The 25,205-nt window shown below is 42.2% G+C and overlaps 1 protein-coding gene across 1 annotated transcript in view; it reads left to right on the top strand.

Moving 5' to 3' along the window:
• The window catches only part of LOC107225156 (chondroitin sulfate N-acetylgalactosaminyltransferase 1), a 65,532-nt gene that overhangs the window by 16,752 nt on the left and 23,575 nt on the right, over nt 1-25,205 (top strand). The window contains exons 2-3 of the mRNA XM_046735451.1: nt 9,848-9,897; nt 20,444-20,592. Coding sequence (XP_046591407.1) covers nt 9,863-9,897; nt 20,444-20,592 — 184 coding nt within the window. The 5' untranslated portion in view covers nt 9,848-9,862. The remainder of the gene's footprint in view (nt 1-9,847; nt 9,898-20,443; nt 20,593-25,205) is intronic.

Consider the following 25,205-nt stretch of genomic DNA (forward strand, 5'->3'; position numbering starts at 1 on the left):
TTGTACATTCGACTTTCCGTTTCAATGAATAATAACAATACACGTATAGCATTATAATTGCATAAAAGATCTCTCCCTCGGGTTTTCTAATTGTTTTTTTTTCTTACATTATCGTACAGCTCGTTTCTCCGGCCGCTGCAGGACTTTGAGAGGGTTGAACGGAGCCCAGAGGTGGGGTTAAAAACATGCCCGCGGCTTCAAAAACGGGGGAATTTCATTTCGGCGGTTGCGGTTGTAACGTCGCTGCGCGAGTCGCGTCTCGAGGCAGTTTTCGCGGGTTTCAGGCATCCCGCGATATATCGACGTGATAACACGCGTATTATCATATTCGACGTCGAGGCGAAAGCACGCGGTTAATATTTCGCTTTTAAAGCGTCGGTCACGGCGTCCAGAAAAGCTCGACCCGTCATTTAGCGGCCTTAAAACATGAAAGGTCGGAGGCTAGAGCGAAGCTTGCGAAACCTTGACAATAAATCTGCCACCTTACGATAATAAAAGCCCGATTCTCCAGCCCGCAAGGATTCCGCATCCCCGGTCAATGATTAACGATCCGTCCCTGTCGCCAGATGGACGCCATCTTGCAATAATGATGCATTTTTCGGACACTGTTGGGAGAGCTGGAATGAAAAAAAATACAGGGAAAAAGAAAGTAAAACGGAAACTAGACGCGTTGCCGGCAGCACGCTGTGCAAGCTCCGAGAGTTACGGACTTCTCTGCATATACGTACGTACAGCCAAAGATACTCACTGACTACGAATCCTGGCAAACATATCGGGCAGTGCACACGTTCAAGCATACGTACCAACACGCGTATTGATCCGGGTAGAAAAGAGCATCCAAATATTCTACCCGGAACCGGCGAGCCTGAAACGCGCCCGTCATAAACCGCAGTTTTGCATAAAAATCGATTTTTTTTTACTTCCTGTACTCGTTCTCTCCTCTTATTTTCATTTTTTTCTCATTTCAACTGCCTACCCATTCTTCGACGATATTCCAACGCAAATTCATAAACTTCGAGGTTCAAACGTTGCGCAGTGAAATTTTGATATCCCAGGCTGCGCGGGCGAGTAGCGATAAAATTTTACCGTCTCTCTACCCCGTTTGATTATTATAAACTGCTGAAATTTTTAACGAAGTCGAGCTTTTCTATCGAAAATTCAAACGTGCAACAATAAGTTTAGAACCGCTTCTTACGTCATAGGTTAGAAGAAAAATCATTTCAATCGCAGTTCTTACACTTTCGTTTCACAATTCTTTTGATTTTCGTCCCATCTCTTTTTTTTTTCTTTGTTTTTTTTACGAATTCTCCCCAAACTCTAACCCGTTTAAGGGTTTTTAGAGAAAGCTCGGCGCGTCTCGGGCAGTATTTAATCAGAGAAAGATCTCCGTGTCCATGAAGCGTAGCTGTTGGGCACGTATCAGCGAAGGTTGGTGAATTTTTTGCGAAAATACACGAGCAGCATGGGTAACCGAGCGGAGAGAGATATACCTCTGAATCTCTTCAATCTCTCATCTCTCGAGCCGGACCACGTCCCCGCAGGAAATCCATTCGAAAGATATACCGCGAAACGTACCTGGAATAAAACGCTCGAGTTTTCTTTTCCCTTGGCGTCATGTGTTCTCTTACTCTGTAATTTTTTTTTCTAAATTTACTTATTCATGTTTTGTCTTTTCTGTCTTTCGCCATTTTTTTCCCCGCTTTTACACGTACAATAAGCATGCATAATGTCCGGTTTTCTGCTGTTAAGCCATTCAGGTACGGCGGACGAACGTCAGAATTTTCACCCTGCATTAAGGTAGAATATTACCAACGATTAATGGCTACGCGTGTACAACGTAGGCATAATTTTTCACGCAAGGAATAAATTACACCGCATTTTCGAGCATCGCGGGGTTGCTATGCGTAAATTCGTGAACTTTAATGCTCGAGCAGACCGGGAAGAGGGTTTTTTGAACTGTGAATTGTTTCGTATGGTATCTGTAAAACCGTTCCTTTGACAATGTCGTTTAACGATCGAAAGATACATGTTTCGTTGTAGGGATAATTGGAATGTAAAAAATTTTAATGAAGAATTATTTACCGTATGATAAAACGTATAAATGAAGCAAGTATTTCATTGAGTTGGGTAAAGTTTATCCAAAGCGAGTTAAAACAAATTATTATTCAAAGAATCGGACGGAGTTGCGAGGAATTTTTATTTTTTTTTCTCGACCGGCTTTCCTTTGATACATCTTTTATTCGACGGTAAAAATCCTCGAAAGACGGTTGTATAATAATTCGCTGGTGGAAGATGAAATGAGATGAAATTTTGCACTCCGAATCAATTTGGCGAGTCTTTGTACACAAGCGAAAGGGGAAATTGATAACTGAAATATGCAAAAGCCTCGGCTGCCCTCCGTGTCAAGGCTCACGAGGGTTGGCACCGAAATAAACCCCGCCGTTTACTCCACCGGGATTCCAAAGGTGGTTGGCTGGCCGCCGGCTGCAGAAGAAACGGCCGGCGTTACGTCGCTGTCACAACCCAGAGACGGTCTCCGAGTGACAAGGGTGCATGCGAAAATGAATAAGATGAATAAATAACCGAATGACGCACGGCGTAAGCGCGCGCGTGAGCGAAGTAAAATCTTGGCGAAAATTTACGGTCCGAGTATAAAAACCGGCGACAAATGAGGGTTGAGTTGATTTCAACGTCAGACAAAAGAGGCACGAGAAGAATCGTAGGTGCGGAGGAAATGGACGAGGGGGGAAGAGAAAGGATTGCGAATTGTCGCTACGAGGGAAAAAATTTAGGAAGGGAGGGAAAAAAAAAAAAAAAAATATACGTCGCAGGCGCATTGATTTTTGCCCGAGGAAAAATTACCCTTGTCACGGATGTTTGCCCCCCGCTTGCGAGCCTCTCGTCATCTTCGTTAGCGAAAAACTTCCCGCCACCTGAGGGCTTTCGACATTTCATTACTTCCTTCCCCGAAGAATCCGAAAATTTTAGCCAAGATTTTCGCCCTGAAATGCAGATTGATGAGTTCTTGCGCATTTCTTTTTTTTTCCCTTCAGATTCCTTACCGTTTAGCCCCGTGGAGCTTTTTTCGACCGTGCCGAAAAAAGCTTCGCCTTCGAGATATCAACCTTCGGTCGAGTTCCAGGGGCGAGGCGAGCCTCCGTTGAGTAATAACAAAAAGAAGTCTGCTACGAGATTAGTCGATCTGTCGGACAAAGGCAGGTTCGTCCAGAATAGGACTGGAATAACTCATAAATCCTTGACGTCGGGCTCTTTCGGAGACGTGAGAAAAATCGGGGGTGCGGTGGGGAAAAGCGGGAACTTGAGCCGCTGGAAGAGAATCAAGGGGACAGAAAAAGGGTAACGGAATTGTCTCGTATTTTTGTTCCACCCTTTGATAAACGACGAGACGAAATAAACCTCTCAAAATAGAAATAATGATCCTGCTGAAGCGACGCCGGAAAACTCCCACGCCCATCGCGTATACGTATGTGCGTTTACACAGCTACGGGTCATCGCTACTTTGGGGAAACTGATGTGCGAATATATTTTTCACTTATTCCTTTTGTGCGCAACGCGTTCAAGTCTGCGCCATTCGTTACTGTAAGTATAATGTGATCTTCGCTGTAAAGGTAAACAAAAACAACCCCTGCGGACACGATTTAGGGAGGTTCGACTCTTTCCGCTCAATATACGTGTTTTCGTCTAGGTAATTTAGTCGCGGTTTGAAAGTAAAGTTCACGGTGTAAGTCAGACGAAAGAATCGCTTGAACTACAAGGAAGACCACCAATTCTTTTATCGTTAGAACCGATGAACAGAATTCTTGGTTGCAAAGCATAAATCGGATCGTCTGAGACGTACGAAAAAAACAAACTTCACCCGACGTGTAAATGCAAGAAGCGGGCAATCTCGGTACAACAAAACAATTAAGCTCGAGCCGGAGTGAAAAATTGCTAGGCGTTTGTTATATATCCGATAATGTCGTATATCGGAGATATTGATCTGCAAGGTTACGCCTGAGGGGTTGACCCCATATTGCGGTCCGATAAATACCTTCGGTTTATGGATGTACAGCGGTTGGTTCGGGCTCCTCATACGGCCCTGGGGGGCCCCGAGTACCGCAGGTGTTCCTTCGTAAGATTCGAGTATTACGGGAGGCAATTAAACAGTCACGGATTCGCGTCAAAGTTTGTGTGATAAAAAATGAATTCAAGAATCGCGGCGATTCGTTACGAGGTATTTTCACCCGTCACTTATAATATCTGGATATTTCTTCTTTCCGCAATTTATTCTTCTCGTTCTTCCGTTCGACTTTAAGCAAGAGTAATCCACTTTTTTTTATTTATGGTTAGAAAAAAGGGCGTGGAGGTGATATATGAAGGGGTGAGGGATGTTTAGGGACAGTGAAACCGCAAAAATGGCCCCTGGAGAAATACAGGCATTGTGTAACTGCGCAGGCATTTCAACGGGGTGTTTCTGTTATTGGACGGTGTGTTTCATATTCGTGAATTACTGCGGCCACCGCAGCCCCTAATTCTACGGGGTCGAGGGGCTTCGCGGAGCTCCCGTTTCCGCTTCACTTTCTTCAATTCGAAATCCTTCATCCCCCTCGTTCGCCGAACGCATGTGTTTCGATGCGCTGCAGCGGGAGAAGCACCGCTGGCGAGGAAAAGCTTTCGACAGAGCTGCGGGTAGGAACGGACCGCGAAACAAAGAGAGGGAAAGGGAAACGTGAAAGGGAAGGGGAGAGAAGGGTGTTTTATTCCGATGCGAAACCCACATTACGCATGTATAAATAAATATCCAGAACCAACTAGGGGGTGAAATATGCGAGGAATCTGAATTGCCGGGGGTGGTTCCCTCCACCCCTGCGGCGTATTAAATTCGGGAGATTGGAAATTTCGCTTTTCTGTCAGTTCGGGCGACAAAATGCGCGCCTGAAATGAGGATAAATTGGTTTTTTAATTCTGAATAAATAAGATGAAAGAAAAAGAAAGAAAAAAAAAAAAAGAAAAAGTTAAACACGCGAAAAGCGGGAAGAAATTTTACTTAAAAACGGGAAAAATACAAAGGGTGTCGAATCGGCGCGCGCTACTCGAGGGACTGCGCGTCGCCCCTTCGGGCAAACCGTTCGTCTTGATTTATATTACGGGCCAATTTCCTGGATGGTTCTTTCTTCCCCTTGGCTCTCCCTTCTCTCTCTCTCTCACCCTCTCCCGCGGTTCTTCTCATCCCCCGAGCTCGCTTTCGCGCGTCCGCGTTCTCGGCGTACTTTGGCAGACCGCCGTTGCACACCCGCCGATGTATAACTATACGTGTCACGGCGAAATCGGAGGCTGCAAGGGAGGGGGAGGGGGGCAAATGCATTATCACATATCACGCGCTTATCGCTTACGTGTAGACGAGGAGATTTCACTTACGCTGCTTTCTTCCTTCCTTCCCCCTCCACGGTATTCTCTTTCGGCGAGAAACCTTCTTCACCGACTATTTTCGGTGGAAATTTATTGTTTTATACTATAACTGTGCGAAGACTACGACGTGAGGTACATTTACAAAAGTTTCTCGATGTGGCCCACTTTCTGATTATCAATATTATCGAAAAGTCTGATTTCACGTACGAAATAAATTTTTCCTTCTCAATACGTGCATTTGTGAATGTTTCTCTTTTTGAGGGGACCGCAAGCCTGAATAATTCTTAAATTCTCTTATGGAAATGTAATTTTTAACTATTACCTAGAATTAGTCGAGTTTCGTAAAATAATTATTTCTCTACCGACGGTAGATTTTGATTCAGATGAAAACAAAAATACGTGCTCTTCGAAGAGCTCCTTCCGGATAGTGTGTATGAAAAAAAAAAAAAAATCCAAATTCGGCATTCAATTTGCAGCCTAATGATCGACTACTAAACCGTTCAAAGAAACTTTATAGACAGTTGAAATTTCACTTCGATTAAAAAATTCCGAAGTTTTGCTGACGTTCTTCCTGACTTGTATGCAGGTATACCATTTTCTTTTTCGATCTCAATATTAGAATCCGTCTCGAGCCTACCGTGAGATGAAACTCAGGCCTTACGGCCCAAGTCCGGTCTAGCCGACGGTGATAAGCCAGTATCTGTCTCTGAGGCAGCTGATAGAGGAGAACACGTGTCGACGACGGATATAACCGAGAAGGTGGAGAATCCCGGGTATCGGGACGAGAATCAGGGGGCGCCAAGGCATTGTTTGTTGGTCCCGCGTTCGCCGAGCGGATTGAGTTGTGCCTGCGATTTGGATAAGGCGAAGCGATTCCGGGCTGCCATGCGGTGAGAACGGCGTTAGGAGAATCGCTTCCTGCGTTATTTCGCGCCCTGTGATTCCATTCGCGAGCATCTCGCGCCGCTATTTGCTGATCGTTATTTACTCCCCGATAATCGAATCTCTCGCCCGTAGTTGTTATTGCGAAAACAGAGCAGCCATGTTTCCGGCTCCTGTCCCTTCTATGCTCTGTATTAACAGAGACGATTTGCCCGCGGGAAATCTTCCGTGTGCCTGTCGGAATTATGCCGCTGATATTCTGCCTCTTACTGCCGAACGTCCGCATTCAACGTCGGCGCCGCGACGCCGTTCATCTGCCACTTGAATCCCGGATTCCAGCCACTCTGCATACGACACAGTCCTAATATCATCCACTCTTAACCACCCGGAAGTGTCAATAGATATAAACGCGCTCAAAGAGAAGCCCTGGGATTCCCGAGACTGGAGACTAAAAAATTATCTGCAGCTTTGAGAAGGGAAGGGGGGTTTGAGAAGGGAATTAGGTAACGATTCTTGCATAGATCAATTGATTAGAGAATATTTACGACGTTTAAGAAATTAAATTACATCACACTTTTCTTGGGATACAAACTTTCGTAATTTAATCGCCGTGTTAATTTTTTATAAACGTTTAACCCTGATTGGTCACGCTTTAAAAGAATCGCGTAACGATCACACAGAGTGAAATTCACCCCTGCTACAAAAAAAGTGATGTCTTAGTTCAACGGTGAGTTCTAAAAATCTGAACAAAAATATCCAGGTATTGTTCAACGATCGCAGAAAAAGCTCTCCTAGCTTTCCTAGTCAAAATTCGTTCTTCAAATATTGTAAAACACCGGCAAAGTTAAGATACTTTGATTCGCCTCGAGTAACCAATCGGTATTAAAGAATCTTCAATCGTTTTATACATCCTGCAGAACTTTTCTTGCGAAAATCGTTACTTTTTCGTATATGAAAACGAATGTCCGATCGTTGAACCGCGAAAACTGGAAATTATGCGATAACGTGAACAGCGTTAAATTCGCGGGATCCTGAACTTGCACGATTCTACGTAATCCGAGACTTTCTACAGGCTGAATTCGAGTTCGGCTGCATACTAGCGCGTAAATTTCCGAGAGCGAAGTCACACACTCGTACGTCCGCGAGTTCAACCAAATGAGGATAACAAGCACCGGTCCAAACAAACACGCCTGATTGTGTGTACCTACCCAGCCTCGTGCCAGAGGAGCAATAGAACTGCGACTCCGAGTGCAGCAGCCATTGCAGGTCGCGGATTATATCGAACGAAACTGCGTACGATATGCATGGCTAATCGCGTTGTCGGGCACAATTTCCTCATTCGATCGTTGTTCTAATTTTCTTTACGCGTTTAAAGATCGTTCATTAGCTTGGCAATTTTAGCACCTTATCCTTACGTCATTGTGAAACCTGCAGCCACGGTGGCGAACGAAGCCAGCCGTCAAGAATCTCGGAAACTTGAAGCTTATACGGGAGCCTTCACGAAACGCTGAATAGGTAAACGATCGAATAGGCGGATTTGTATTTCCGCCCGCGATTGCGCTAATCTGCGGCTACGTTCAGCAGAGTCTCCGGTTATTCACGAGCTGCTCAAGCGACTAAATCTGGACAGTCGGAGACGTGAGCTCGGTTGTACAAGTCTAATCGTCTCGTTTACCGGAATTTTACTACGCTTCTTGGACATTTCTGCACGGCTTTCTTTCGTCGATTATCTTTTTTGGCACGTCTATCACGTCGAATCGTGCCCAGTGGGGAGAGGGGAACTTTGTTAAACTATTCCAATTAACTTTTGATCGATATGCCAATCAGCGTGAGACAAGCCCGCGGATGCCAGATACAACGCACAGTAGTAATGACTGGATTGGGTCAGACAAGGATCGACGGGCTGCTGATAAATCATCCCGAGCCGAGCGTAAGTTCAGGGCTACGATATTTCACTGAGACCCGATATAGCTGAGGAATTATTTTGTTTTCGTTTTTTTCTTTTTTTTTTTCAAACTATTCAGTCTTTCCCTGTTTTGACTTCAATTTTTATTCGTGCAATTTCTTAAGAGGAAATTTACAGGAATTTCAGTTAATTTCTTTTTCCTGCGGGAAATGTTTCAAACATTTTAGTGGTTTTAGGTATGCATTTCTTACATCTTTTGGAGTAAATTTGCTCAATTAGATCCTCGTTTAAATGTATCAGGGCGATGCACAGAGTGAAATTTTAACAGAGTGTAAGAAGATGAAAATTCATTGCGCGCAAGGTTTCTCAATTAATATTTGTGACATAACGTACGAATTTTTCTAGCATAATCTACTTTGGTAATGCCCACAAATTGTCGTAGCATTTATTCAATAGCTTTATTTTGAAAGAAAATACATTGTTTTTATGAATCGTGACTACAAATGAGCCGGTTTTCAACATAAAGTTTAGGGTATCTCACTCCTAGGTGAGAATTTCGGCAAATTCGTACGACAAGTGTAAAGAATACTTAAGGAAAACAGCGTGTAAAAATTTTAGGTGAATCGATCGGAATTCTTGCGCGTAACTTTGAAAAATCAAAAGTGAAGAAAAATGCATTCAAAGTTCAAATTTTCATAGAGTTGCAATATGCAGACCCTTTTAGGGGGAAGGATGGAGGAGTACAAAAATGCAGAAAACCCAAAATCGACTTTCGGCCGTAAATGCCTCTGGAGTTTTCATGAAAGTGAATTGTTGAGCTGTCTTCTCAATTTTCTTTCGCCTGAAAAAGGTAAAAAAAAACCAGACGCCAGGGAAGGGTGACTTATTTAAACGCCAGTGAAGACTCGAGAGCTTGCTTTTTTCCCCTTTTTGTAAAACGGATGCCAGCGAGGCAGCTGTAGAATGTAAATTCCAGCAAAATACAACTCGAGGTCTTTAATGAGTGAATAAAAAATGCAATTAAACCTGCGCCGAAGATCCGGATTTCGTAGAATATTTTCGCGACTAATACTCGACTGAAAACTGTCCTTGACGTTTCGTTCGTTGACTCATTGTTGGATAGCTTTTTTTACTTCTTCTTTTACTTCACGATACAATTTTTCCATCATTTTATTCACCTTTGAGATTGAACTTTGTACCGATTGAAGTGTGCTAATTATTGAGAAGTTTCCCGAGCGAACGAGCTGGAAAAAATTCTTTCAGAAAATTATTAATCCTGCTTATTATATTTAGAAATGCTTTCCTGATGAGTTTTTGAGAATAAACTTCCCTTCGATCAGTTCGTGTTATATACCCAACGTGATACAGCGTCTGTTGAAAAAGTTAATCAAAGCAAATCGGCCGACCTGTTGTTTGAAATATTCTACTTACTTCGTTACGAGGCAATTTATTACCCGTAGGTGAAAAGCAGAGTGGTTTCAGTATTTCCCGGCGCTGGTTCATACCTGTAGAATTTAAAAAAGAATTCAATTCGTTTATCAATACTGGAAGGAATCAGTGATTAGCTTGTCCGTTTCAATCTCAAGTTTCATAATCACACAACGAGTCTGCCAACAAATCGGTAATCGATCACGATATTTTTTGTTACAGATCCGAAGAGACCTAATGTCAAAATCCCCAACTTCTGAGTCCCCTGCAAAGTGAGTAATTAAATTATATCATAGTCGTTTCACTCACGCAATAAAAAAAAAAACGTTTACCCTAAGAATTACAGGCGTTATAAGAAGACGAGTGAAGTGAAACCGAGAGGTCAGTGAACACAAAATTTTTCGACCGTGCAAACGCGCTTTGAAAGCTCATTCGAGTCGAGCCGAAAAATTTTCGAGGTTTGAAAAACGGCCTCGCGAAAAATTCTGGGAAGATGTACGGAGCCCTAAATTCATCCAGATTTACATCCGAGTGAAAGATGGATTATATTCGGTAGCGTGGACAGGGGATGTTTCCCTCGAGGAAAGGGTCAAGGGACTGCAGGAAGCTCCCGGAGGTGGACAAGACAGTTATCCTGACAGGATATTTCGGGCCGCGTAAGACCGGAACGGAACGGAACGGAAGGAAATTTCTGGAGCGAGTCCGCAGGAGCGGAGCGATCGTAATGAGACCGGGAACCCTGAGCTTGATGTTGCGCGGGACAATGCTGAGGGTTGGCTTGAAGCGGGTCGAGCAGAGAGAAGGAGAGAAATTAGTTTATTTTAAGAGAGAGAGAGAGATAGAGAGAGAGAGAGAGAGAGAGAGAGAGAGGCGCCCTTCGGCGACCCTTTTTCACCCTCCGCACTTCCTTTCTCGACACTCGACGCCGCGGTTGTTGACCGCAAATTCATACCCCGCAGTATACACGCTACCTTTCACCTTACACGCCCCTCGCAGCACACACGTCAAGAAAGATCTTGAGCGCGATGCCCTTTCCACCGACCCGATGCATCATCGGATTTATAGCGGACGATGAAAGCTACACGAGTTATTTTCGTGCTGTTTTAACTGCAGGGTTTCAAAGCTTTGCAGCGCTGCGAGTGAAATAGAGAAATGAATATTTTTTTATGGTGTCAATAGCGCTGAGGGAGATTATCGAGCACGTGCACGGTGAAGAGATTCCTTGAATTCGTCAAGTATGGCCATCGTGAATTCAAAAACATGTTATTTGATTCGAGAAAAGAGCAATCAGAACAGTACTTCAGGTTAATGAATGAAAACATGTTCGTTTAAAGAGAGAAAAACTATACATATATTTTCTTGTCACATTTGATCACCACAAATTTTAAATTTAAACATTTTTTTTTTCGCGTCCACATCAGACGTTTGATTATTTACAGTAGAATAAGAGAATTTTTTTTACTGCGATATTGAAAATAATTGAAGATAAATTGGATAATTGGATAATCCGTGATTTGCGACGACTTCGGAATTTCAGAGAAAATAAACGTGAGTTTAAGTTTTTTTTTCTGAAAATTACTGTTGTTATAATGCATTATGGTTTTCGGTCCTGCAATCACGTAATTGGGGCGTGATTCGATATTTTTTGCAATAAAAACCTATCTCGATTGATAATTTACTTGAAAAAGTTCCGCTTACAAGAAAATGAAGAAGAATTACCATTTTGAAGATAGTAACGTTTCGGTCATGAAACGTTGTGGAATAAATCGTTCTTCGATTTTAGAACGAATTTCAAGGAATTGGCCTTTCAAGCTACGAACACGTTTTCTTTGTTATGATTTACTAACTGAACTTCAGAGAATCCCAAGGCTTGGAAGGTAACGATTTTCCTAAACGCGCGTCGTTAAACTAACACTGCCAACTTCAACCTCACAAAGAATTTACCCATCAATTCTCGAACGTGTGAAAATGTTTTTCAATTTTCGCGGGTATAAGTTTATTTCCAGAAAATAACGTCCAGGGTAAGTTTACCAGTTATTGAAACGTTCAGATTCGATTATTGACCATTTAATTTTCCAAAATTATAAACTGATGGCACAAATTGTGAATTTCTCGATGACTAAAACCAATTTCCAGAGGGATAAGCACCACGAATTAATTATTTAGTAATTTTATAACTAAGTATTAAACAGATTCGATCAAAAAAGATCAACAACTTGGTCGTGGTCAATAACTCGTACACTTACCTTAATCACCGACGATCGAGCAATTATATTTTCACGAGCTCTGCTCAAGACGCGTTTTTTGCGAGCTGACAGTCTGGATTCCAGCCATTTCGGTGTGGTAGGAAAAAAAAAGAAGAAAACAGCGATTCCGAAACTTTGATTACCGAAAGATAGCGGGGCGTCAGATTTCCGTCGGACACGCGAGCCGCTCTGCCACGTTACATTTTTTTTCGGAATATACGTATAGTTATATTTCGTAATAGCCTACCGCACGCACGCAATTTTGCGCGGGTCGAGGATCGATGCGGGTCTGTTTACTCCCAGAGCACGGCGATCGGTTCGCGAGCTTTAAGGGATGATTCGGATGGGCGGGAAAACTGTCGGGTGCAAGCTCTGCGGGGAGCGGGAAAAATGTATGTGCATGAAATCCGTAAAGCACTCAGCTGTTACAGAAATAATTTAATTCCGAACTAAGTCTCAGTGTGAGACGCGGAAAGCGGGAAACTAACCGCTCTCTCTCTCGCTCTCTGTCTCTCTCTTTCTCTCTCTCTCTGGCCATTGTTTCTAAGACACGCGACAAATTGCGCTACGGTTTCACCTGTGCTTTGCTGCCCTTGATGTTATTGTTGTTATTGTTCATCGTTGTCGCTGCGCGTTAATCACTCGGAAATTACGATAAGTTGTAAAGTACGTATCAACTTCCGCCTGTGTTAAGGATGAATGAGTCCCATCTGAATCAAGAGTTCGCCAAAGAAAGACCAACTTGACGATCAACAAGCGGCGGCTTTGGACTGGCGATGAGCCAGCTCTTGAACATCCCGTTCTTACACTGCAGATTCCAAGTTCTTGTAGAAAAAAACAAGAATAATGTCGAATTCGAATTTCGAACTACAAATTCAGATTCGTGATTAACGATTTTTAAGACCGTGGATACCGTATTACACGAAAATATGACGATTTTTTTTATTTTGCACCACTATAACGCACCCATCACTACAAATTTTCGAAATCTAACCTTGGATTCGTTATCGGTGACCCAAAAAGCTCTGCCTACCAATTTAAACCAAAATCGGAATATTTTTAAACTTTTTTCCACCATATTGGATCACCATTTCGGATTTCGCAATCTGACTTCGGATTCGTGATCAGTCACCCAACAAACCGACTAGTGAAAATTTTCGTAAAAACCCAAATTCGTAGTTTTTTTTACAGCTTGTCGATCACACCAAAATTTTAATTCTGCACATCGGAACTTAGATTCGTGATTAGCGACCCAAAAAATCTCCTCGTACCAATTTTCATTCAAAATCTAGACCTCGAAACGTCAAGATCTAGTGAAATCTCAACTTCTCATTTTAAGGGTGATTACAATAACTTCTTTTTTTCTCTGTAAACAGATAAACGGAAAGTTAATGAAACAAGTCAAGATATGAATAACTCGGGAAAAGGTTTTTCGATTACAACGTTCAAAATGATGAGACCCTGGTATTTTTGATCCGATTCGAATGTTTTTCGATTTATTTAGATAGAAATTCCCAAAAATTGATTGAAGATTTTTCTACAAACAGTCACAATTTGCGGAGATCTTGTTTGATAAGAAAAATCAGGCATAAAACATTGAAATCAGATTGAAACGTTGTAATGATAAAACCTTTCCTAAAATTTCTGATATCTTTGCTCGTGTTCTTTAAAGTTACTCGAATTCGTTTTTATCACGAGGTATGAGTACCATTTCATTTGTATTAACCATCATCGGATCAAATGATATTACTGGAGGTTTTTCGAATGGTTTTTTCTCTATTCATAACTTTGGATTCACAACCAAACGATGGAGTTCATTCGTCCCTGAACACTCTTTCTCGAGTTATCTTAAAACGACATTCCTTACGAATATTTTTTTAGCCATTCAACATCGGTTATCAAACCTCTTCCGTTTCGCAATCGCTTTATCCTGACGCGAGTCGCGTGTAGCGAGGAGAATTGCTATCAGAGTTCGTCGTACTCGCCAGAATTATCAGTGCAGGTCAGTTCCGTGTTATCGCTCGACTCGGATGTACCAGACATGTCTACATAGATTACTCACAGCTTGGCCTCTTGTTTTATAAATCAAAGTCAAGGTTGTGTTAAGCTTATAATCTTCCAGTGAACAAATCATTGCAACGGAACTTTGAACTCATAATCGTGAGTTCCGAGCAGTAAAACCAAAGTTGATAGAATTCAATTGAAACCACGAAATGACCTCTCAAATTCATTTCACAATATAGACAAATAGAAGAACAAAAGCTTCGATGTGAAATTGCAAGTTCGGTGGACATAAACGATTAATACAAGAAGAATCGTGACGTTTTTAACTCCTGTTTTCGAAAACGCAAATAAGGGAAGATATTGTTTTTCACGTACCGCCTTCCGAATCGAAACGGGGTTAATTTTCACCGTCAATTGCAGGTGACGCGTCGAATCGGGAATGTAAAATATGCAGAGAACAGAGACCAGGAACGTCCAAGGGCGTAATGTAGAAGGGAAGGAATGGAAGGAACTTCGTCCTCGAGTAGGGTTGACGGTTGTCAGTAAAAATAAGGTGACATCCTGGCTTCCGGCGTTTATACGCTCTCAGTTCCGTTCCTTTCTCGGCACGGCGACTGTATATTTTACGTAACTACACACATGCATACATATACATATATGTTCCTACACACATTACATTTCTGGAACTCGTTGAGGGCGCGATGTTCGCCCGCATGTAAAAAACACAAAAAAAAAAAAATAAAAAAAAAAAACAACAACAAAAAACCAAATAAACGTTCAACTTTAAAAGTGTCATGGCGTCTCTGGTACGTGCCAAAAACTCGTTCTAACTTTCGCCCTGGTGTAGAGCGGGACCAACTTAATTCCATTATTCATATTTCGTTCGCTCGTGCGGCGGCTCGACACTTGGGGGCAGAAAGGCGGGGACCTGCTGAGAGAAACTCGGGTCGTTGAAGTAGGATCTGAAGTGCGCGCGTTTGTATAAGCAGCTTCCAGATTTTTTAATTCTCGGGGGAAAAAAATGAGGAATTTTTTTTTTCTCCCTTTGTCGTTTCTGTTTGTCTTGTTTTTACGAATCGTATAAATAACGCATTCAGAAATCATTTTCCGACCCTCCGAGCTTTATGGAATCAGATACAGTATGCCTACGGTGAAGAGGTACTTTGGTCAAGAGTAAAGTTCCAGCTGCAGAAGATGCTCCGAGTACCCAGTGCAGCTTGCAGCTGTTCTTTTCTTAGGAGCTTCTTTTTTTTATTTTTACATTCTTCAATTCTCTCCTTTTTTCCATCCCGTATTTTGTATCGATTTGTTTTACACCACACAGTATCTCAGACTGAGATATTTGAGACGAACGATTTTCGAGAGGAGCTGCTGCAATACCGCTTCGAAAAAAAATTTTGTAACTCGCTGATTGAAAATGCGGCGATACTGAATTATCTACTTCCGCTTTTCCTCTTTACCGCTTTCTCTAACTTCGTCAACGCTTTCAGCGGTCAATATTTGTTTCATTATCAGCAACAACGAGATGCTTGCATGTAACTACTGATATAATATTGTTGCGAACTTTGCAGTTATTCGTAAACAATGTTTGAGTAAAGCCGAAACGCTATTGCTCGCAATATGTACAGCAAATTTATTGTTTGACGTACGTAAATGCGTTTCGAAATTTGACGCTCTGCCTTCTCGTGTCGCCGATATATCTATTCCAGTACGAACAACGCGCTTCGATACCTCGTATCTGTCTATGCGGTTGAAGTGGGCGAAGTATCGGGAAAAAAATGAACGCGATATAACTCAACGCTATCGAAAAAACGAGTGCGAATGAAAACGGAAGAAAAAAGAAAAAAACGGAAGCGAAATATTCGCTTGTAAAGCAATATTCTACCGCGCATTTTCAGCAGAATATTTGCAGTTTTCGTACGCCGTTCCAGTTCAAAGCTTGCAGCACAGCTGTTTGCTTTGCATATTGTTCGGGATCAATCATTCGCGAAATTTATAATAAACGGAACTCTTGTGTCGAATGATTAGAAAATTTTAAGACGAGGTGCGAATTTGTAAATTCACAAGTTCCTACCTTTGATCTTTCGGACTGACTCTCAGTAGCGAAAATGACTCGCCTTCCGGTTCTTGAATTCATGACCCTTTTTCGCGAGACGAGAAAAGGTAATCTGAGATTCCGCAATCCCGCGTCCGCTGTAGTCACACTTTCTATACACGTGAAACGCGAATATACCTGATGGTTTTACTGCGAAACGAACGCGAGAGGATTCTCAAAGTCAGCGTGATTCTTAATCCAATTGGGGAGGTCACGTCGACTCCTAGGAGCCTCTTTGCCCGGTTGAATTAATTCAGCTGCACAGCACGACGTCACTTTCGCAAATGTGGACCCTGCTCTTCCAGTTTCATTACACCTGCGTCAGCCGCCCCGAACTCTTAAGGCGGTCGGTTCGCCGGAATCGATATCTTTCGCGAACTTCGCAACGACGTTTCCGTACTTTGAATATTTATAAAATTTTTACATTTATTAGGGAGCTACGGATGCCTCGTTTAAAATTTAAGAATAGAAAATACTGGAATTATTATAAATAAACGTCCAGATCGCAACGCTTCGTTTCAAATCATTTCACAATGATTAAAAAAGTAATAAATTCAGTTGGTTTAACTCAACGATGGCTAATATATTTTCTTTTCTCCAAGCAGTCAATTAAATTTTACTATTAATCTTCGATCGTAACTGACGACCCTTAGCCGTTTTCTAAAATAAAATATTTCACCAAGCCAACTTGATAAGAAAACAACGTTTCAATGACTGTGTAGAAAATGGAATGAATCGATTAAATTTTCAACCAACCAGTTCGAATCTATTTACATTACACAAGCAACGCAATATCACAAAATTAGTGAAATACAGTTGCTCGTAACACCCGCGATTACGTTTTGTTACGAGAAACCGATAAAAAAAAAACGAAACCTGATTGTCTTGAACTTTCGTCATTCATACAAATATGAAACATTTGATTGTTTTTTCTTTTTTGTTTTGAATGCAAACACCCAATACGAAGTAAAAACTCGCTGAATTCGGGAACAACTCGTCGAATATGCATCGACGCTAATCAAGTCGCGAATTACATTTCGAACCGTAGGGTGCAAGCTACAATAACCTATAATCCATTGGAGGGTGAAGTCGGATTTTTGTTACCCCTGGACGTTATCAATCTCGCGTAGCCATATACCTTGCAATTTATCTGCAGGGATTTCCCAGGGGCTTACTGCAGCAACGTACAGTATATATCGCGCGTCGCCTTTCTCTCTCTCTCTCTCTCTCTCTCTCCCCCCCCTCCTTCTCTCTTCCTGGCTTATTTTCCGCCTGTCTTTTTCGCCCCCTTTTTTTCCGGTCCGTGCCGGTGTCAATTGCTCTTGAAATTCTTTACGCAGAAGAGATTTCTCTCTGTTTGTTTTTTTTATTTTCTTATTTTCTACCTCTCTCTTACGTTTTTGTTTTCAGAGAAAATTCTCGATTCCTTCTCTCATTGTCAGCTCCGCAAACGCCGACCGCTCCCTCGACATTTGACATTAAATGCTGCGTAGGAGTAAAAGGACGGACGAATATCCAATCCGACGTGGTTATTAAATTGATACATGCAGAGGCAGCAGCGGGGTGAATTATTAACGTAAGAAAAAGCTTCGTAAGTACAAGTGCGTTGCTCCATCCCTCCCTGTTTCTTTCCCTCTCTCTCTCTCTCTCTCTCTCTCTTCACATTTCCGGAAAATGAGTAGAGGCCCGTTTATCCCGAGGTATAAATAAGACAAAAGCAAAGTCACTGCTATTTTTTGTACACTTGTAAATAAAATATAGGTACTTTTACAAAAAATATACGTACATGCACTGTGGCGATGTATAATGCGCAAAGTAAATGTATTAAGGGAAGAAGGAGAGCGAGAGAGAGAGAAAAAGAGAATTCGAAAGACGAACGAACAAATCCAACCGTTGGTAGGCTTACGGCATTCGACGAAGAGAAGTCAACTTCAGATTTCAATAAAACTAAATTGTGTTCAAGCAGCGTGGGTACGGACTGAAACCTGATCAAGCAATGATCCACTGATAAAATCTCGACGAGGGTTACCGTTAACAAATTGAAAATTTCTTTAATCGATAGAATCACACTGATAAACTATTTGTAGCTGCTCACTTTACATCGTATAACATCGTCGATATGCTCTAATCTCTCATCACTGCACCAATTTCTAACCGAACCTTACTTTACTTCGTTTTCTCGATATTGTTGAGAGGGGATGGATAATTTCGAGAGAGAGAAAGACACTCGACGCGGCTCTCCAATTTGACAAAATATAATAAAAAAGGTATATTGTACACATTACCGATACGGTAGAAAAATAATAAAAAAAAAACTAGAACGTTACGGCAATCCAAAAGAAATTAAAATAAAAATAATTTCCCTTTACGCTAATTAACGTAATCAACTGCGGTAATCGAAATAATGAATTATAATAATTAAGCTAATTAATTTGCGCTTTAAACGCGATTAACAAACTCGACCTACTTAACGCAACTTTAATAAAACTTGTCCTACTCAGCGCAACTTTACATAATCGTAATTCCTAAACTCTATCAAACGTAAGTAACTGTAACAGTAATATTCGTAATCGTAATCTTGCACTGAAACGTAAGCCTTAACCTCTGTTTCAAACCATTTTATGCAGTATTCTTCATTCGTCCATTTTATATAATTTCCAAATTTTCGTAAAAGGTTACAACGCCCCGAGGCTATCGATTTAAGAGGAGTAAAATTTGACGCAGAGATAATTCGAAAACACTTCTTGCCCCCCGAAAATAAAGCGTGCCGAGATGCACGAAGGTACTTTATTCATCGTTGAAAATTTCTTTTGATCTCTGCTGCACGATATTCCGCCTCCGTTTTTCCTCAGCCGGCTTTCGCCCAACTCGCCGCGATCAAAGCCCAAAAAGTTTTCTCGAACTTATTGTACTCCGGTAAAAATTCCGCGAAGCTTTTTGAATTCGCGGAACGTTTCGCGCCGTTTGTTGTACTCGGAAAATGCTAATCAAACCCTTAGATCAATATGCCAGCATCGACGACCCTCCCGGGCCTTCGTGCCCTGCCGAAATCCGCAAGCTCGATTCTCTCCCCCGGCTGCAGCTCAAGCCCACCTTGTTTTCGAACAAGATTGTTATCGCCGAAAGTTACGCGTTTTCCACCCCATTCCGCGCGCCCCCAACGACGATTACTTTCATAATAGGATTTAAAGAGTTCGCTGCTTGCCTCCAAGCCTGCTTACCTTCGGCTAATTTACTATGCGGGTGGAATACTTCAGCCTACGTGGTGTTTATCGGGAGCTTTCACCATTGTCTTCAGACATTTTACCGTCTTTATTGCTGCTCATCGCTCGAAACAAGCTCCTTAAACATTTCCTCATTTTTCACTTTAATTGGGTACTTGACGATAAATTATTACGGACAAGAGTATCGTCCCTATTCGGTATAATGACTTGTTCACCTTTTTTCGGTTTAGCATTCGTTCGCTGCATCGAAACGCTGCTCGATTAATTATTTTTATCATTGACTTTATATTCAACCTTCTCAAATATTGCTGCGTGAAATTTTCTGATTATCGGACATTTAGGGCTCTCATATTTCAAGCCATACAACGCAAGAAGTGCGTTGAAAACAACAATTCCAGTACCCTCTCAAATTACCTGTCATAATTTAATCGTTTGCGAGAAATTACCCGGTATAAATGTACGAATAAAAATGACGAGCGATTCATTCGCTCATTGAAAATGAATAATTTATGCTACACATGTAACTTGTTATGTTAAATAACGGTCACAGTAGGAAATGCGGAGAATAACGAGATAAGTCTTGACGAGTTGAAATGAAGGGAACTCGAGCTTCCTTCGGTTCGTATTTTTTATTCATCTTCTCATCTCTCTCTCATCTTCTGTAATAAATTTTTTCTCCACTTCGACCCAACTTGGGGGGAAAATTTTTCTCCTTTGACTCTGTCATATTTCAAGCCCGCATGAACATTGGATAATTCGAGATTATGAAAGCAACGAGCCCGCGACGACTAACGAGGCTCCGGAGAAAATCTACAGACATCGTCATCGAGCCACAAAGTCAAACGAAAGCTCCTTCAAGAGTTATCGCCTGAACGAAGCAGGGTATTTACGATCCTTCAAACGTATTTCAAGGACCTTGCACAACCGCGGTGCCGAAAATATATCAAAAGGACTCGGCCCCGGCTCGTTCCCGCATATTTTGCCGAATTATAAAAATAATTAAACTGCAGAGGACGAGAAGACAAAAGGAAAAAAAGGAATTCTCGAGTATCAGAAGACAATTACGTCTGGAATTATTTTTCTTTTTCCTTCTTTTGTCAAGGAAAATAACGGTAATAACTCGGTTGTTTTCATTCCCAGAATTGAAAGAAAATTTTTATCAACGACCGAACGAAGGCGTCTCTGATTCACACTGTTTCTCACTCAATCACAGCGATTTTCTAAAACGAAAATTCAATCTTCCTTCCAGGCGACGCCGGGACATGATGCTTCGCGTTCTGGGTGTGCGACTTCTGTCGCGTCTGCTGGTCCTCGTCTGTTCCCTGTCGTTGCTGTCGCTCCTTTTCCTGAGCAGATGCGGTTTCAACAATTTGGAGAGTGACTTAATCGACACTGCCGGTGAGTAGCGAACAATGAAATTCTGTCGCGAACGCAGTGAAACCGAGCTGCAGTTTCACGCCGACGAACGACAAAGAGGTAAAAAGAAAACCTGTTCTCTTTTCGTTCTTCCCTTCGTTTTCTTATCGTAAAATATACATTTGTTTAGAGCGTAATTGCAAAGTGCCGGTTATGCGTGTATATTCAAGAGCACAATAATCGCGTATAAATTGAACGTTACCCGGGCTACAATTCTCGACGTCGAGCGTCGCGATTTACGAGTCTCTCTACTGCCAGGAAAACGACGACCCTGATACCCTTGCTCGTCAAGATCCTCGACCCGCCTCGAGATTGGTCCGTACCACAGACTATTACCCATTATACCTTTCTGTAGGTACATATAATATTACAACCCAAATCCCGCGTAAATATACCGGGGAAGCTGTAACAAGGATTCTCTGTGGCAAATGTGACACGGAATTAGTCGCGGGTGAAATTTGAATTTGGAATTGGAACACATACGACTCGGTATTCACAATTTTATCCCACCTCTTAGTGTTCTTATATTTTTATTATTTAACAGTTTATTTTTTTTGCACACATTTACAAGCTTCGGTAATATTATATTTTTCAGAACGTTGAGACGTATTTTTTGCCTTGAAACGCGATCCCGAACTGCCGGTTTTTCACAAAGAATTCAACGCTCGAGGCCTCGGCTCAATTTTTCATACTTGTGATTGGGATGTCTGATAATATCGCGAACTTATACGCGATTGGAATAAATTTGCAATTTCGGTTGGTAGAGCACGGATATGCTGGAGAATAATCTGAGCCGCGGATGCGAGGTCGACTTAATCACATTCCCGCATTTGATTGTTGTTGACAAACGATAAGACATCCCCACCCGGGAATTTGAAAATACGATAATATACCGTGGCTTTCGGGTATATAGGGCATAATCCACTTCGTCAGCGAAAATGGCAAGGCGATTACGACCCGATTTAATTGGTACTTGCCGAGACTTCAGCATCTCCAATTCACGTTGAACGGTTTCCCAGCGTGTGTACCTAGACGTAGACAACAAAGACTGGCGCCAACACGGTAAAAGTAAACCTCTTAGTTCAGCCGTGATCACCGATCGACGATTTTTCGTCAGGCGAACGTGAATTCATCCGGCGAAACACATTATTCGTTACGTAATGTAACGAGATGTATTCTTTCAAACCCTTCCGATGAATCTGAAGAGAAAATGTATTGAAAGTTACATGAATTGAAGCTTGTTTTTTTTTTTTTTTTTGACTCCACTACGTAATGTTAAGAGTTAACTTTTTTCGCATAAAAATGTATTTTGACAGGAAAGTAAGTTGATTTGAAGAAACAAATTTCGAATACAAGTGGATTTGTGCTTCGAAACAAAAAAAAAAAAGTACGCTTCTTTCGTGTCGAAACGAAGAGGAAATATTTTCGAGGCGGTGGAAAAATTTATCCGGTTTTCAGAAATGTCATTTAATTTGTATAAACTTTTCCGCGAGTGTTGAATATTCCGCTTCGGGGGCCGGAGATGAGTTTTTCCTTTTAACCCAAAAACAAGGCGATACGACACGTTGAAACGCGTCTTTCCACGGGGGTTTCAAAATTCTAAAACCGGGACAATGCCCGTCATTGTCTCCATTGTTTCAGATGGAATAACCCGAGTAAGCGGTGCCCGTGGGTGCAGGGGTAGGTAATAAGTTAACGCCACCGGGGACAAAGAACTTTTTACCGAACAAAAACAATGGGAAGTAATCGCTGTGTAAATGTACATGCATGCCGAGAACCGAAAGTGTCCTGTGTACGAAAGTGAGAGACGGAGCGTTGAGGGGGCGGGTCGGCGGTAAGCCTTACTCAAGGGTTACTTTAAAGTGGCAAAAGGGAAGGTGCGGTCGGAGAAAAGGGGTGAAGCGGCAAAGAGACTGGGAAGACGGTGTAAGATCGTTGAAGCTAGACCATTAATTAGGGAAAGTAATTAAGGCGCTTGTTGTTGCGAGTAAGACGGAATGAAAATTGCCAAACTACTTCCTGGCGATAGTTTTTCAGAAATTCATTTACATCGTATGGGATGCGAGTTTTACGTACGAACCTGAGTATCGATTGAGAAACGAGAGTGTCGCACTGAACTGAAACTTGGATCAGAGTTGATATCGATCAAGGATAAATATTATCTGATTGTATATATAGGAAAGAAATTTCGGCAGGATTCTTTACATACGCGTCACTGATTCTCGGCTTTTTTTCTCATAAGAAATAACATTTTTATACTGACATTCAAATGTCACGGTCTTAATTATTTTATGGCGGCGTGTAGATTTAGACACCGCTTCGAAAGTTTCACAGGTGTTGCGAGGAGATGAATTTCGCGATTAAAACTGACAGTGAAGGAAAAGTAAAGCGACGAAGGATCCTGTATCAGATTGGCTGAATTTGGCGTTCGTCTCAACGATAAACTAGAGAAAACAATCTGCAAGAGAGAGGATTTTGCGGTTCAGTGTCTGAATTATGGATTGCGCGAATTCCGATGTCAAGCCGGTCGTGTCTTCCTCGTGTCTAAATTTATCCGAATACTAGACAAACGCCTATTATTTATACCGATGTTCCTTTCTGGGAGAGGATCGATGATTCCGCAAACAGCTGGTACGGTTATAACAAACGATCATATACGCTGCATGAATAATAAATTGTGAATATATGGGAGAGCGAGCCTCTTGAAATGAAAAGGGGCGCTTTCGGGCTGCTTAAATAAGCACGAAGGCTGCATGTATTCGCTCACCGCTTGGGGTAAATTAATTGACGACGTTTCAATAACAGATGACGCATTTCGAAACGAGAGATACGCGTTCGGCCCGTTGTAACGTACACGCGAAACGTACTTGTCCGAATCACTTGACGATTCAAACGGAAACTCTTTGCAACGGTGAATTATTACTTATCAAAAGAGGTGGGAGATTAAACTCGGCGCCGTGCGAGTTTCTATCTCCGCATTCCCTCGCCGTTGCTGCCGCAGCGGCACGGGACATTAATTAACCAGAGGTTAAATAATATGCTCCTAATCCGCAGCAATTTATCTTGTCCGGTTAGCGCAGTGCCGGTTCAACCGCGCTGCAGTGAAAACCACCCCTCTACATATCTGTAAGCGCGCCGTTTTGCCCGAATAGCTCTACGAAAATGACCGAAATTCAACTGCAAGCTCGGCAGTGAAGTTGAAACAACGAATTTGAAAAGTTTCGAAAGCACCAAATTCAGAATTTTTTTGGCCACGAAACTTACAGTAAAGAAATCAAACTTTGACGAAATATCAAAGTTTTGAATTGGCCGAAGCCCGTCGCTCACAGTTCCGAAAAGACAAGTTTCCGAAAGAACGAAAATGATGAAAATTTGAAAATTGCTCTATCAAAACGTTATTTTTCGTAACTTTGCCAGGCCTCCAACCGTTCGAAACTTTGTTGTTTCTTCAAAGTTTGATTCCTTTACTTCAAGTCTCTCCACCAAATAATTCGGAATCAGGTGCTTTCGGAACTTTTCAAATTCGGAACCTGAACGCCGCCTCGAGGCGCGAACTACAAGGACGCGATATTTTGGCGATATTAAAAACCGCAGTGATTATAATTCAGCCGTGAATTTTCTCATCCAGGGAAAAGGCCGCGTTTTGAGGTCTCGACGCGTTTGTTATTACACACGCGACTAACGCGCGTCAGGCGGGTATAACGTAACCTCTAACAAATTTCTAGATGTGCGGTGATAATAGAAACCCGCGTCCCTCTTCCGCTCCGCTTCGCGACTCCCGCTGAACCTCCGTCCGCAAAGTGCTTCAACGTTAAACTTGAATGCGAATAATTTTGCTGAATATGCATGCGCGAATTTGCCAGGCAGCCAACCGCGGTGCGTCGGCTTTCCGGCGTTAAGTTTCCCGTTAACGAGTGTCGAGCCGCGTTGTAAGTGTTTGATGCCGGATCATTCCCGCCTTCCGTGAGTGCCGAATTACGCCGTAATCAGCCCGTTTCTCTTCCTCTTTATTTCTCCACCCGCAAATCTTGTACATCGTATTCGGCGCATACTTTTCAAAAATTGCTATTCTGACCGGTAAAAAATCTGCTGTACTTAAACTTGCGACGGACGACTTGGCGGCATTCGACGATCTGGGAATTCCGTCTTGCGGTTTTCTCCCTTTCGTTTCCCTCCTCGCACTTCTTTCGATAGTTAAAAGTGCACGGCGAAAGAAAAAGGAGGAAACAGCCGGTATTCTTGCTTGCAGCTCCTGTACCACCGGAGGGAGCTATTTGAGATTCATGAGCTGTACCCGCTGCATGATATACATAGAACACGTCGCCCCCTGTAAGCTCTGGGAACACACTCCCGGCCGTGGACTACAGGGCGTCAAAATAATACTATTCTCTTTCGTACGGGAATAAATTCGCTTTTTGCGCGCAAGCCGGGCGATTCGAGATTCAAGAGCGATTTGCGCTTCGAATCAAAACCGCATTCGTTTCAATAACGTTTTTCGTTTGAGCTTGCGCGAACGTAAAATTGAAACTTGGAAAGCGTGGACGCTTTGAAATTCTAGAGGGTTGATTTTCGGATCGTTTATTCTACGCTAATTC

The sequence above is a fragment of the Neodiprion lecontei genome, chromosome 1, assembly GCF_021901455.1.
Source record: "Neodiprion lecontei isolate iyNeoLeco1 chromosome 1, iyNeoLeco1.1, whole genome shotgun sequence".
Taxonomy (NCBI): Eukaryota; Metazoa; Arthropoda; class Insecta; order Hymenoptera; family Diprionidae; genus Neodiprion; species Neodiprion lecontei.